Source organism: Atta cephalotes (assembly GCF_000143395.1).
Source record: "Atta cephalotes unplaced genomic scaffold scaffold00076, whole genome shotgun sequence".
Classification (NCBI taxonomy): Eukaryota; Metazoa; Arthropoda; class Insecta; order Hymenoptera; family Formicidae; genus Atta; species Atta cephalotes.
The window spans coordinates 412759-429870 of NW_012130140.1; the positions used below are offsets into that span (position 1 = coordinate 412759).

At 26.1% G+C, this 17112-nt stretch overlaps 1 protein-coding gene across 1 annotated transcript; it reads left to right on the forward strand.

Annotated features, from left to right (window-relative positions):
• Window positions 1-3133: 3133 nt before the first annotated feature.
• LOC105624375 lies at window positions 3134-11637 on the forward strand. The gene is made up of 8 exons (XM_012205739.1): window positions 3134-3193; window positions 6449-7825; window positions 8108-9167; window positions 9666-10265; window positions 10311-10649; window positions 10740-10858; window positions 11165-11372; window positions 11432-11637. Exons 1-8 carry the CDS (start codon window positions 3134-3136, stop codon window positions 11635-11637), a joined length of 3969 nt encoding a protein of 1322 aa, XP_012061129.1.
• Window positions 11638-17112: the final 5475 nt, after the last annotated feature.

A 17112-nucleotide genomic window follows, 5' to 3' on the forward strand; every position in this document is an offset into this window, starting at 1 on the left:
ATTAATAGTATGTCTATATAATATATATATATATATATATATATATATATATGCACACAGGATGGGACACCTTAAATAAAACATCAGAATATCTCATCAGAAAATTAAACACGATAGGGAAAAATGTTTCAGACAAAAGTTGTATGATTTGAAGGGGGACAAATAATGAAACCGTTTTTTAAAAAAATTGATTTTCGAGATTACAATTGCTTTAAAAAAATATGTGTGCGAAATGGATAATTTTTTAAATAAACAACTATGTGATATTTTTCCATCAATTGATTCATCTCATTATTCTATTCATAAAAGTATTAAGATGCGATTATAAAAAAATTAATAGTTAAAAATTTATGAGTTATTTAACATTTTATGTCAATATGTACCACAAAAATATAAAATATCTCATAAATTATTGGTTCTTTTGATATCACTATCTTAATACTTTTATATGCAGAATAATTAGAGGAACCATATTGTGTAAAATCATATCATTCCATTTAAAAAAGTGGAGATGAAAAATTGATTTTTTTAACCCTCAGTATACAAAAGGGATTAGCGCCCCCGATTTTTAGGCATTCGAACACGCTTTGAGCAATGATGCTGTGGCGAAGGAGAGGAGGAACTTATATATCACCTCTACAATTCCCTTGCTTGGCGACCTCCTAATATGCCATTATGTACGTAATTGTACGGTGTAAAGTGCGTGTTGGGGGGGTTACTCTAACTTCTTGCTACAACATCAGAAAATCTTTACTGTAAAATCGAAATGTAAGTAGAAATGATTAATTAAATTATTTATGATTTTAATCATGAGTGCATCATAAAAAAATGATTTAAGTCAATTTTTTTTTTGTGTTTTTAATATAAGAAAAATTCTTCTTCTTCTTTGTTAATGACTCCCGCGGCAAATGCATTACGATGCGACCAGTATCCAATGTAGTAAAGAATAGAAATGCATCGGATATCCAGAAAATATCCGGTATCCGGCATTTTTTTACTATCCGTTCGGATATCATTAATATCCGGGAATTTATCCGGTTGAAATTTGATATCATTAAATTGTTGATTTTTTTCTTATACAAATGTTCTAGAAACAAGTATATTCATGATGTTATAATTATAATCTTTAAAAAATTATAATCTTTTTCTCTATAGTTTTTAAAAAAAAAAATTTAATATTTTTCCCTTTAAAAATCGCCATTTATTAATAATTATTGTAATTATTAATATTAAATGTAATAGTAAATTGTTAATATTTATCATAAAAGAACGATAAGATTACTTTATTTTATTTCAATTTTTCATAAAACTGAAAAATTACTCATTTTCATTTTGCGAAAAAAAAGGTCGTTTTTAGAACAAAATGTTTATAGTTTCTTAAAGTTCAACTCATTAGTTGTTGATTTATCACTAATAATAAAATATTTTTTTATTTATTTTTTACAAAAAAATGAGAAAAAAATTTTTGAAAAAAAATTCGTTTTTTTCACGTTTTTTCCGACCCCTTTTCACTTATTGTAAAATATCTTTTGTGCTACAATATTTTAGACTTCCTAATTCAAAAATTCTTTTTTTTTCGGTTTTTTCTTCAAACATTAAATTAAAAAAAATTAGTTAAAATCGATGCACTATAATCTGAGATACAAGCAAAAGAAAACGCTGGGTTACAAATATCCGGATGTGTGTAGGATTACTAGAGATGTGAATACTAAGGATTAAAAATAATTTTGTCATTATTTGTTCCCCTTCAAATCATACAACTTTTATCTGAAACATTTTTCTTTACCGTGTTTAATTTTTAAGATATTCGGTGTTTTGTTTTAGGTACCCCTGTATATAGATATACCTTTAAGTGCAGATTGAACAATTTATTACGTTTTTTTATTATAAACATAATAAAAAAAAAGAACCAATAGTTTATGAGATATTTTATACTTTTGTGATACATATTGACATAAAATGTTAAATAATTCATAAATTTTTAACTATTAATTTTTTTATAAAACTTTTACGTTTCAGCGTTCATTTAAACTTAATCTTAAAAACTTATAGAACTTATTATAATGCACTTATTATAATGCAATAATGTGTTATTAAAAACTGGAAAAAGATACACCTTATATAATATTGCATTATATAATATTTAGCATGATATTGTGTAATTTAATTTTATAATAGATATATATTATTTATTATAATTAAATAAATCAATAAGATAGTAAATAGAAATAAGAATGTATTAAATTAAATGATATTATTCTTAATAATTAAAATAAATTATCAAACTTTATTTTATTATTATTAACTTGTATTTTAAGACTGAAAATTATTTCAAGGTTACTATTTAAAAAGTTAATTAATTATAGATTTAACTATTAGATTCTGCTATAATTATTTTTTTTAAATGCAGATACATTTTTCAATTGATTACATCATTCAATATTATAATTGTGTTGAAGGATATTCATATTCGTAGAATTGCAAAAAATATTATAATTATAAGCAGCAATTTTTAAGAAAATCAGGTCATTAATAATTGAATCAAAAGTTGTTCATACACATACGATGCATATTGCGACATAATTAACGAGTTAAATTTCATAACGATGTGATGATAGAATGTCCATTGTACATTCATCGAATCACTGAATGATACAGTGTGCTTTTGATCATGATTGAGTTCAGTTCGTTTTTGGAGACGTCAATATAAAGTAAATTTTGCCACATATTTACATAATATATTGTTTACATTTTAGTTTATTTAACCTAATTTTAAAATTATAAAATTAATCAATTATTTAATGAGTACGTTAACTAATATTTTATTTATCTTATTTATTCTCTATATTTCTATTAAAAAATGGAATATATAGCATATTTATTATTTCTCTTAATGCAACTGTTATTTCATATATTTATTAATATAATTTATCTTAATAACTATTGATCTATCATTATTTTAACTTTTCATTTTTTCGGCTGTTATATAATGTATGTTCAAAAATATATTATAATTTATTTAATATTATATAAATATTATTGTGATAATATTATTTTTTTGTATAATAAAAATTTTTGTGTTTACAATCGAGGAACGTGATAATATCCGATAGTTGAAAAGAGGTTGATCAATATGTATGAGAAAATTACTTTGTGCCTTTTGACTGTATTAATGATTGTTCGTTCGGAAGAAGTATCTACTGCTAAAAATATAGAAACTGCAGATTTATTAAATTCAAGGTAAATAAAATTTGTTACTTTATTAATTAATTAACCCTTAATATACACGATCAGATTCACATTCTTTTCTCATTTTTTTTAATGGGATAACTAGGAGTAGACCAAATAATGATCTCTATTTGTTTCCTTTGTTTTAAATATGCAATTCTTTATGAATACTTTCTAAAGATGTCAAAGTATACATAAGAATCACTTAATAGTTTTTATTTACTCGTAAAAATAATGAAAATTAATTCGAAACATAAATAACCTATCTAAAAGATACTAAAAGATTAGAATATCATTGTGTGTGTACTAAAAATTAAAGTTTAAATAAGAAAAATTCTGATTCTTTTTTGATCCAATTTTATATAAAAGTAGTTCAATTTTTCAAACTGCAGACGTAAAAGTATGTTAGTACTTGCATAATTGTTTGTCAGCAAAATCATTAATGTCATTATCATATTATGTGTCATACACACACAATAATCTGCTTCGTCACAACAAACTGCTGAATTGAAAATTTTCGATCTAAAGTTGTCTCATTGCCTCATGATATCGATATAAGATATAGATAAAATAAAAAAATATTATATGCTTAAATGAAAAATAATATCCCACAACTAAACTAAAAAATAAAATTTCGTACATGATTTAAGTAAACTAATTAAAAATCCAAACAATTAAAATTGTTATCTATTTTATTGATGTCTTTTATTGTTACCTAATGTAGGTATATAATTGTCAAATATTTATAGATAATATAAATTATCAATACTTATGTCTGTTCGCATTGCGTACTCTTTTTGAACTTAAATAATCTTCGTTTTTTTTTAATATCCGAATATACACTGCTTAAAAAAATTATGGAAAAATATATAGAATATATATAGAAAAATTGTGCATTCCGTCAAACTTTGGCAAGAATTGGCTTTGATTAACGATAATTTTGCAAAAAATTTTAAGTTTAATGCATCCCTACTACTGTAATTCTTAAAAATATGAGGGTATGCATGTACGTGTGTGCGTGTACGTGTGTGCGTGTACGTGTGTGCGTGTACGTATGGCGCATGCGTGCGCGCGCGCGCGTGTGTGTGTGTCTGCGCGCGTGTGTGTGTTTGTCATATTAAAAATTACAAAGTTTGATGGAATGCACGGACTTTGTAAAATTTTTTTAGCAAAAAACAAAATTTTTTAACAAAATAACGTTTGTATAAAATATGAACTTTTGCAGGCCTTAATTTCTTCCTGTGGAATGTCATTCGAGATTTGTACTAAAGCTTGTGATAAGTCTCTGAGATTGACAGATTGTCTTGTTAAATCTCTTAATCTATGATTGATTATCAAATATAAATCTGCATATACACAGAAATGTGCAAAATCCATCCAGCAATCTCGTCGTGATGCATCCGGTAATGCCAGTAGTATAGTAAAAAATGTAAAGGTAATTTTAAAATGCTGTAACTTTGCGAAAAAAATCACAGCGATTCGTTTTTCTTTTAAATTAAAGAGGAAAATTCGAACTTTATACCGTGCAAACGGCATTCTTCAAAAAAATTTTACAAAGTCCATGCATTCTGTCAAACTTTGCAATTTTTAATATGACAAATACACATTCTCATATTTTTGAGAGTTACAGTGGTGCATCAAACAAAATCTGGCCATAACGCTTAAATAAAGATTTCAAACCTTAATTAAAAAAGAAAAAAAGTTATCCTACGATAATTTTTCGCAAAATTATTAAAGTTGGCAAAATTACCAATTTTTGCCCACAATTTTTTTATGCCATAATTTTTTGAGCAGTGTGTTTACTTCGTTTTAAATACAAAAATTTTTAGATATTCAAGCAATGCGAATAAATCTTATGTGAATTATCGTTCAAAAGTTTGGAAGTTATTTTCTCTTTTAAAACAGTAGCGTCAATACTTCTACAGAAAATCCAATATGGAAAACTTAAGTATTGTTTTAAGTATTCGACAAACTATTATATTATCTAATCATGTTCCAGGAAATATTCCATTTAAAGAATTTTACAAATTAGTCTTATTAGTAAAACAAAATGAGCAAAATCAATTCTAATTAACATTTTTATTTGTTGCTAAAAAATTGTCGAGAAAAAAAATTTATTGCTCTGCAAATTTTCTTAAAAACTTAATCTTCCTTTACGAGAACATCATTTTTTAAGAAAATTGACAGAGCAACAATTTTTTTTGGCAATTTCTTAGCAACAAATGAACAAATAAAAAAATTCTAATTAACAAATGTTAATTAGAATTGATTTTGCTTACTTTGTTCTGCTGATTTATAAGACATGAATTTTACCGAGTGTATATGCTTAATAGAATAACAAGTCACGATATCTTTTATTATTAAAATGATGTTAGAATGGATCGTAAATGATTGAAAAATGACTTTTAATTATTAATAATAATTTTGAAGTCATTTGGCGAAACAGACGTCATTCTAATGTCATGATGACTTGTGTTCAGACACTGTTGTTCTATTATAGAGAAAGAACAAACTTTCGTGATTTGAGTAAATATAATTATTTATTTATGTTTATTATTTGTTTATCAATCACAATATAATTCAATCGCATTCTAATGATCACTAAAATGAATAAGTAAAATGCTTCTAATTCGAACAGTTAAAATAATTACAACAATTAAAAATAAGACATAGATATTTTAATAAATTAAAAATATAATTAAAATTTAGGTATTAATGATTAATCTTAGTAATTAAGAGTTTAAATTATTGTAATTTCGTATAGTATATAATTAAAGTTTTATAATTAATATCATTTTACTACATTTTTTTTACAAATTTTCAACTGCTTCCAAACTTTTAAACGATAGTGTGTATATATGTGTAATAAATATGTTAAATAAATTAACAAGTCTTTCTAAACAAATATTTTATTATTTTTAGATTATCGACAATTCTACCCTATCCATCGTTATATAATGACGAACATCTTATAAAAGATAATTCAAAAAGATCACTCATTTTATTAATGCCAGTTCGACAAACACAAAATGAACATGAAAAGTCAAAGGAAATGGGTCAAAAAACAAAGCGTTGCGATACACATCGGAGAAATAGATTTTTGTTATTATCAACAAAAGAAAATAATAATAGAACGAGAACTGCTAACAAAAATATCAACGTGGGAACTTTCCAGCAAAATTCAGATGACCATATTACAAAAAACACAAAATATTCTCAGAAAAACTCAGCGACATCAAAAAGAATGGTAGCTGTTACAAATGAAGATAAAATTCTTCTACGACCGTTTAACGACAATCTAAATGCGAAGGATATAACTTTAAAATTTCCAGAAAAAACAAAGAAATGTAATACAGAAAAATATATTTGTCATTGCGAAGAGGACTGTTCTTCTAGCTCATCAAAAGAAAGTTCTTCAAAAATATTAGGTTCCTCCAAAAACGAACCTGAAAAGATAAATCATGAAAGAAGACTAATAAAACATAAAAATACAAAAGCAAATATCTTACAACAACAATCGCCAAAATTATATCATGAAAATCCTTATGAACTGCCTTTTTCTAATTTTATCAATTATTTCCCAATACAATCTTATCCAGAAAAAATGAACATTCCGCCTGTATCAATTCTATATGGAATAACGCCAAATGTTTTATCTCAGATGATTGGAAATGAAGGAAAATATGTTGATCTCGGAATCCCTTTTATTTCATTTCAGAACAGACAAAATTATTTAGTTGAAAATAATCAAGATCAACTGGTTATTCATAAAAAACCGTGTATTTGCTCACCTGTAATAACCAATTCGGTTGAAAATTCCATGTCAGTTACTAATGTACCTTTGACAGATTATGATGCGATAACTAGTAGGGAAGCAACAAATGATCTTGAGTCAAACAATCCAATTGGTGTCTCTGAAGGAGATCAAGAACATTTTCCTAAATTAACCACAGAAGTTTCAAAAGTAGATGCATCAGCCGATTCAGAAACAGAAGCTAATTTAAATTTAAATTATTTGACTGATGCAACGGAAGAAGATGACACTATAAGTCCTTCTAATTTAAATAAAGTTGTGCAGAAATCAAATGATTTTACCGAACAAACGGAAAGAAATCTAGATGATCTTTCTAAGTCAACGACATATTCGGCAGATGATGTCGATACAAGCAGCGTACCATTCGTTACCTATGATATAACGAATGATGGAAAATTTATTAACATGGAAGAATGCATAAAATTATTTGGTCGCGATGTGTGCGTGCTCAGTGCAATATCACCAAAATTTGCTAAACAGGTGCAAGAAAATAATCCTAACAAGTATTCTGCGATTAGAATTCCGGAATATGTCACACAAATATCCCCTAGAGATGACATTAATCATTCAAATAAACTCAAAGCGACTGATCCGTACTTTGCATCGGAGTCATCCACTAATAAAATCAATAAATCAAATGTTAATGTAAATGAATATCTTGAATCAACAAATATAAAAAATGATGATATTGATGAAGCTTCTCTGCGTGAATTTCAGTCAGAATCTATAAAACAGATTTCTAAGTCAGATATCAACTATGATAAAAATACACCCTTTAATACTGTAAAAACTATACATATTTCAATCAAGAAATTGATGGATCCGACAATTGATGAAACTACAACGATGGGAAAAAAAAAATTATTAGGAAAAAGTAAAAATCATAAAATTAAATTATTGTTAAATCCAAATGATGAGGAAATAGTAAATCCAACATCAAGTAAGAAATTTTTTTACTTTATTCCTTCATATAAATCTAACAGTGATGAAAAAGCAAATAATTCGAAAATTAATCAACAGAATCAGATAACAAATATAAAATCTAATTCAAATACTTTTCAAAAGGAGACAACAACAGTTTACGACTCTAAAACCGATCTTAAAAAGCAAGATAGAAACTACCTAAAAGAATCAAATGTGAATATTTATTCTAAAAAAAAAATCCCTCAAGAGCATTTTGAAGAAAAGACTAGCTCTAATTCCAAAACTAGAGATAATTTTGTAGAGGAAATAAAAAAAGAAATAGGAATAGAAACCAACATCAAATCAGGAGAGATTTCTCAAGAACAATCTACGACAATGCAATATTTCAACGACAAAAAATTAAGTAATTCAAACAATAAGGAAAGTATCATCAATAATATTAAAATGATCGATTCATCAACAAATAAATTACCATTTTGTGATAATAGCTTGCTTTTAAATTCTATCAGAAAGGTCATTAATGACTTTACGTCGAATACTCGTTTAACCAAAACAAAAGATTTTGATGAAAATATTCTTCAGACGCAAGGTAAAAATTTACTACCAGAAATTCTGCAAGTTCCGAATTTAAAGGACATTCTGTCAATGCCGCAGATAGAAAATACAATCGTAGACAAAGTAAAAGATGTTTTATCCTATGTTACAGCTATTCCTAGAAAAGATTTTACAAACGATTGGTCACATGGTGTAATTAAAAACACTCTACACAGCATATTGGATACACTTTCTAGTTTTCATCACAAACTTCCACCGATGATGCTCGAAGAGCATCAATTTAAAGATGGACAATGGAAAACTAATTTAGTGACCTTAGCACCAATTTTAGACCAAAACTTATCAATAGCAACACCGAAAAATTTGCGTGAGATCATCAAAGAGCTTTTAAACTCTCCGGCAATTGCATCGCAAATAGACCAGAATATTGTGCGAAATATAATCGTACAAAGTGTAAGAAATAATTTATCTAACGATAAAGATGATAAAATAGATGATTTGATAAATCATGCACTAAATGACATTCTCCAGAAATCAAGAAAGTCAAAAAATTCATCAGAAGATATTGATACGTTAGAACAAAGTAATGAAATTATTAGTGACGAGGCAGATATGGATATGATTAATATGCAAGAAATACCTACAAGTAATTACAAAATAGAAAACAATATTGATAATTCAATATTAAATAGCAAACAAAATGTTGATATGAAAAAACAAGATACAAAAATAGACAATAAAGAAATACATACCACAGACAATCAGAAAGCTAAGATATTAGAAAATAATGCAAACATATTGACTATTTCTGAATTTCCGCAATTATTACATTTATATGAGAAAAAAGAAAAAGAAGAATCAACAAATGAAGATAAAATAAAAGAAGATATTACAGATCAAATTTTAAAGAAGATAGATGAACAAGATGGTGCAGAAAAGAAAATAGCTGAATCACTGAAACCTAAAATAATTTATCACAAAGCTATTTTACAAAATAATCTTAGCGTATCAGAATCAAATTCAACAGGAGCTGGACAATACATAAAAAATCATCCCATCGATAAAGAAAGAAATAAAGAAACAATAACGATGACGAATTTTATACAAGAAACACCCAATTACGTATCGGATAACAAAATTTTAGAAAATATAGTAGGAGCTAAAGATGTCGAAGAAGAAGTAAATCATACATTAAATGAAAACATATTAACTACTACAACTGATAAGATTGATCCACTAATAATATTAGAAAGAATTAAGTTTAATCTGCCACCAATAAAGTATTATTCGCCTGAGATTTTAAAATATGCAACAAATCGTATCGATGATAAAAATGTTGAAATTACAACAGCGCCCATGAACTTTATACAAAAATCTTCATCCAATTATGCACAAGATGACATGCCTTTACAAAATATAGCAGAAATTAAAGACGAAAACGAAATGGAATATCTAACTACTACAGATGGTAATTTAATTTCATCTACAAATGGAGAAGAATATAAACCTACAATTATTTCTTTAACAGATAATATTTTAGAATCGCAACAGCAGAATTTAACAGAAAATAATATCATTAAAATCCACGAAGTTACCACGGAAATTCAAAGAACTTACGCAAAAACTACGTACTTCAAGACAGGACTTTCTGGTGATGATAATTCAAAAACTAATTCGTCCTCATTAACTGATAAAATTACAAATATACGTATAAATAACGATAATGAGAATAGTAATGGCAATAGCGATAAGGATAACAATCTAATTAACAAGATAAATAATAATGAAGATATCATAAAAGAAAAACAAGTTATCGTTTCTTCTTCTAAATCGTCTGCCTTATTTCCTTCATCAATTGCTTCCGATGATATCTCAGAACTTCAGAAATCGCAACTTTATTACATCAATGATGGCGTGAAACTACCGCTAGAGATAAAGAGATTGGAAGATGGTTCTTATGCATTATTGATCTCCAAAAATGTATGTGAGCAGATTTTAACAAGAAAATGTCCCTGCTGCGTCCCACTGCAAGGACATATAGTTCGATCATCAAAAAATCACCAACAAGAAGATATGCATGCGACGATAACAAATTCGGAAAAGAAAGATCAAGAAAATATATTAGGAAGTAACAGTTTTCCATTTCAACCATTTAATATACTGACGAGAAGAAACGCCTTGAGAACACAAAATTTAAAGAAAGAAGAAGAAGAAAAAGAAAAAAATAATGAACATCATTTATGGAAACCAAATAATGATAATTTCGCAATGATTTCAATGCCTGTCATCGATTTCGCAAAAAAATACAATTTATTGCTTGATTTCAATGAAGAAAGAGTATTATTAAATAAAACCGAATTGCAAAACAAAATACTAAATTATAATAAGTCAATAATAAACTCCGTAGAAGGATTTAAACGTCAATCAGATGAAAAGAATATTAATAATTATGACGATATAAAAAAAAATGAATTATTGGATGAAAACGGATTATTGTATGAAAATAACGACGTAATTGATGAATTTTCAGATTTAATAAATTCTCGCAAGAAAAAGAATACTCCGAATATGAATTTCTCAGTATTTCCAAGTACTCAAAAAATTTTTAATTTGAGAAAGGATTCTGAAGAATTTGAAATACAGGCAGATACAGAAAATCAGTCGAAAATAGATAAAAAATTAAAACTATTTGAAGTTGAAAATACAAACAATGTTCAAAATGTGAATATTGTACAGAAGATAAATTCCGAAAATCAAGGGAATCCTGTTCTTAAAGAAATTAATATTTCCGAAAAATCCAAAATGAACAAAGAAGAAGAAAAATCGGACAAATTATTGGATACTGTAGAAGGTAATTAATATAATTTGATAAAAAGATAAGAAGTATATAAAAAGATAATTTTGTTTTAGGAAATAAGATTTTTCATGAAAAGGGAAATAAGAAGTTTGAAGCAACAAAATTGATTAACAATAACTACAACGTTCCAGAAAATTTTAGAGGAAATATTGGAAAGCCGTATAGATATCAACGAAATGCGAATTATGTTGAAAATAAAGGAACAGAACTAGTAAAATCGATGCTTTATTGGCTTAAAGGACTTTTCGTAGATAATTAAGCGGTAAGGAATGAGATTGAAATTCTCCAAAAAATATATACATATACAATGTGTATATAATACATCAATAATGTAATATTTATTATTACAATAGTAAATATATAATATTTATATATAATATTTAATAATCCTTATAAATATTGTATAATATTCAATTATATCTTTTGGCTGCTATATTTCAATTTATAACAATTAAAATTATTTTTGATAACGTTAAATATTATTAATCAAAATGTAGTAATTCTTTCTTAATTATTAAAATTTAAAATAAGCATTTTTAATTTAATTCAATTTTCACTTCCCTTTTCCAGTCACAAATGGTATTATGATAACTCATAGATCTGTCTATATATTCTTTACGTTTTTTTTCAATAATCAATTTTAATTCACCCGTTTTAAAACAACGAATTTATGAGATATAAATTTTTTGATAATAATTTATTGTTATTCAATTCATGTGCTGAAATATATTTGATTTATATTTGACACAATTAATCGTAGATTCATTATCTCAATAAAAAAATTTCTGACTCACCAATTCGATGTGCAACGAGCGGAATTATTTAGCCAGATATCTACGATGATGCTGTAACATACAAACATAAGGTCCTAATTGAAGACATGTTCAAAATGATTAACATTTCAAAAGATAATTTTTACGTACTTAATTCAAACTTTTTATTCAGTTTTCAATTATAAACACTTGTTGATTTACATGGAGCACATGTAATTTTTTTACGGAATTGAAAATTGGATAAATGGAATCTGCCAGTAAAAAAAACGTTATCAAAATATGTTGTATATTATAAAAATATGTATGTTATAAAAATATTTATTTTACATATTTGTACAAAAACACAAATAGTAAAAGTTTAGAAAAAAATTCCGCGCAAAAAAGAGATTATTTACCGCGTAAAAAAACTACGTATAAAAAGTATCGCGAGAATTGAAGAATGAGTGTAGAATATAATTATCTATTTTCCGAAAAAAATCTTTGAAACAAGAATAAATTTTCATAAAATTTCGAAATGATTTCTCTTTTTTTAATTATTAACTTGTCAAAATAAAAAGTAAAAAAGAGGCTCGAATAAATCGGAAAAAATTCTTATTTGAATGCAGATAAGAAATAATACTCACCCCAAGATTGTTCCACCGATGTCTGATGTCTCTCTCAGACCACCTCCTTCTCTCAGGATTGGATTGTCATTCTCTCGCACAGGAAAATACTCGCGAAAAATACTCGCGGGTAATATACTACAATCGCGCGCGGATTAATCATTAATAAAGTCTTTCGTGCGATACTATGGCACTCCACGTTATTAAATTTATGATAGGAGTCCGTGGGAATCATAAAAAGTCTATTAGGCCGAGAATTTTAATGGCACTCTCGATGCAAAACGCACGACGCGACGAACCGGCTACGGTTCGTTCATTTTCACTTAAATCGGCGACGAGGGTTCATTAGCTTCCCCATTGGATTTTTACACAAAGAGAACAATTTTACTTAAATATCTAAAAATTTAATTAAATACATAATTTAGATAAATCTGAAAATTTTTAGACACTTAAGAATCCATTCTTTTTGTGTATTTTCTCGAGGTATTGAGCTCTTCTATCTCATCAAGGTCGTAGAAGAGAAGAAAAAATATATATATATGTTATTGATTTACTTTTAAATATGAATATTGAGCACATGTTAGTTTATTATTTATTGCGAAACAAATTCAGGACAAAAAAAATGAATCTTTTATTATAATGTCTGTAAAATTGAGATATTAATTGAATAGGCCAAATATTAGTAAAAAAGAAAAATAATCCTTCTATAATTAATTTGTTATCATAGCCGGCAGAAAATCACAATAAAGTTATGCTCGATTTCATCGTTTACGCACTTGCGAAAAATGCACGAAAACGAGAAATTATTCGCAAACTGTACGAATTGCGTTATTTTTATATTAAGGATATTTATTAACTCTTGCTATACATACTTTTTTTCTACCATTGATATACATACTCGAGTCTCTAGGACTCCATCCATATTTATTACCGTAACTTCCATAAAAATAGACATAATTCGTATTTCAATTAAATTATCTGATTAGTAATAAGGCTCATAAATTTTAGAAAACAAAGAAAAAGAGGGCTACGAACCAAAAATTATTATGTAAAAATAAAACAAGATAAAATAGAATGTAAAAAACAATAAAGGAAACGAAAATGTTTTAAATTAAAAATTTTAATAAAGGTTTTTATTTCAATTAATTTTTTCCTCAATCGACAGAGAATTGATTAAAGAATAAGTTCATGATATAAGTTCATGAATAAGTTCATGATATATAAAAGTCGATAGAATTAAGGAGTTCCGAGATATATTATAGATTCAAAGAAAAAGAAAAGTTCAAAAACGAAAAAAATCTCGATTTAGCAAATTGTACTAGGGTTTCTGGAACTCCATCGTGTATAGCAAAGAGTTTGCTCTTCTTGTAATTCATATGATATCGTTCAAAATATATGTGTATAAATATATGTGTATAATAAATAAAAACAAAAAATATTAAACAAAATCGAGCCAAAAATTGCTTGACAATTTAAATTAATATTTAATCGGACATACAATTTAAAATACGTTTCGTAATAATAGACAGTTACATATTTAAATAAAAGAAAAATTTTATCTTAACGAAAAATAATTATCGTCCATAACTATTGTAAAACAATTATAAATCTTCTTCTCCATTGTTTCAATTCTAAACGAATACATCGCATGAAATATGTTCGTAAAATATATATATTGTATAATATGTATATTCGTGATTCACATGATAGGCTCGATCCACTTACGAATAATTAACAATCATACGAATTAATAATCCTGTGCTATAAACGAATGTAAAATACATCTCGTAATAAATACATCTAGCATTTATCTAGCACTTGTCGTGATTGCGAAGAAGATTAACATTCGAAGTTGAATGATAACCCGTCGACGATGTCGACATATGTAAATAATGAGCTACCCGCTTGTCCCACCACCGCGCAAAAACAAACATCAAGGTTATGCGCCAACCGTGCTATATTTAAAAAAAAAATAAGGTTTTGTAAAATTTCCACTCTGAATTTTCAGTTTTATAGAAATAAATTTTACTTAATTATATTCATTATTGCCTTAATTATTACATAGTTCCTCTTTAGTTTCATAAACCGTTTGACATTGTTTAAAATATCGATTAAATTCCTAAATTTTTATTAAAATAAGACTCATATATCTACCTAATTTGTGTGTAACAGTACAAATTTTCTGTTAATTATTGCCGAATAAATGTCTGTTTATCGCTAGTATTAAAATATGAATAATTAGAAAGTAAAATCATTAAACTGCAAAAATTAATAATACATTATATTATATTATATATTAATATAATATAATGTACTATTAATTTTATACGGAGCTCAGTCGAATTTAAAAAATAAAGATATTTAAAATGCATTTTATTAAAAAAGATGAAAGTTATTTAAAAGTTATTATTTTAACCTTAGTATACATCTGGATCATTCGTGTCCTGCTCATTTCTTTTTTTTTATAATATTTTTAAATACTAAGAGCACCTGGCCAAATATCGGTCTTTTTTTATTACTAAAAAAAGTTTGGCATCTAGAGAACAAGTTTTGTGTGTTTCTTCGTGCGTATCCTTTAATTGATATAACTCCAAAGTTCACAAATGAAAGTGTATACATTTTCTGCAACGAAACAAAATTTTTTTTTCTTTAAAACTTCAATTAATTCTCGATTGTATTACGAAAATATTTTGCGAATTATTAAAAAAAGAATTTAATCCTAAAATAATATACATATTAATCCTTAATAAACGCAATTTTTGATATCTTTGTTTTAAACAACGTAATTATATATTATTTGTTGTTTGTAATGTTATAGATAATATTTTTCTAATAAATTATAAGTTTTTTTAACACAATAGCAATAATAAAATTCATCGTTTTAAAATGAAAATGTAATATATTTTCAATTTGTAGTCATTCACATATATTAAAAAAACATCATTTTCAAGTTACTCAATAACTAAACTTTTTAGACAGCCGACACTTGAACTATTTTTTTTTTTGTAGTTTTTGGAATGTCAATTTTAAAATACTGAAATACTTTTTCTTTAAACTTTTTGTTTCAGAGTTTTATATTTTTTATATGAAACAGTGCATTTTTCTGATTTTGTTAACTATATTTAGTTACAACAATTTATCTACAATTTGTTATGAATATATAATTGCACAAATACTTTCTAAAGATGTCAAAATATATATATGTTATAAAAATTGTTTAATAATTTATATATATATACACTTGTAAAAATGATAAAAATTAAGCTAAGACACGAATGATCGAATGTTTGTGTACTAAGGATTAAATAACTTCTGACTTATTTCTTAACCATTAGCACACTTAGTTCTTACGTAATTCGCGTTCGTAGATATTTCATTTTTATAAATTAATGCGACACCGGGAGCGATTCGTATCACACTTCCGTCTCCCTCCAAGATCGCCGAGCGAATACCGAAGCGATGACGTAATCAACCACCACTCGCTCCCTTCGCTTTTTGCCGCGCTACCACCCTTCGCTATTCGAATATTCAATTGTCACGTATGAAAAAAAAATATTCACGGTTTATTCAATTATTCATATTTTTATTCATATTTTTATGATTTTGACAAACGGGTATCGTCGTACATTTTGTGTTTTGCTTTGTGGCATCTCTGTTACAGTTCAATCCTATATTTTACTTGTATGGTTCTTTTAAACGTAATTAATAATTACTCGCGTGGAATATTTTTGATATTCCAATATTATGTCTCAAGTTTCATTATTCTTTTATATTAATAATTCATATTTAAATAATTAAATAAAGGTTGATAAAATATTTTATGTATATATTTTTTATGTAGAGATACATGTAAATTTTCTTAATATTATGAAATAATTTGCGCTAAATACAGCTTTGGCTAAAAATATTAAACATTTTAATTTAATCTTAAGTTAATCGTTATTTCATTTTTCAGTTAATAAATTAACTTAAGACATTACCGCAAATTAGTCTGTGTTTCAGAAATTCTTTAAATTTACGTATAATGCCGATCATGACTCAATAAAATAACTGTTACTGAATTATTTAAAATAAAAAATATAAAATAAATTCCAGAAACTTATTTAAAATATAAAATCGTAGGAATCGGTAAAAAACTGATACGATTTGTTTAAATATCACCTAATATTTAATTTGTCTCAAGTCATAAAATGATGTCATACCTTATCAGCAACTATAAAAATTATGCCCGAGGAAAGAGGAAGAGGGAAAATGAGGAATATTTTACATATAATTATATATAATTATATATAAAATTGACATTTTTTTGATATACAATTATATATATATATATATATATATATATATATATATATATAT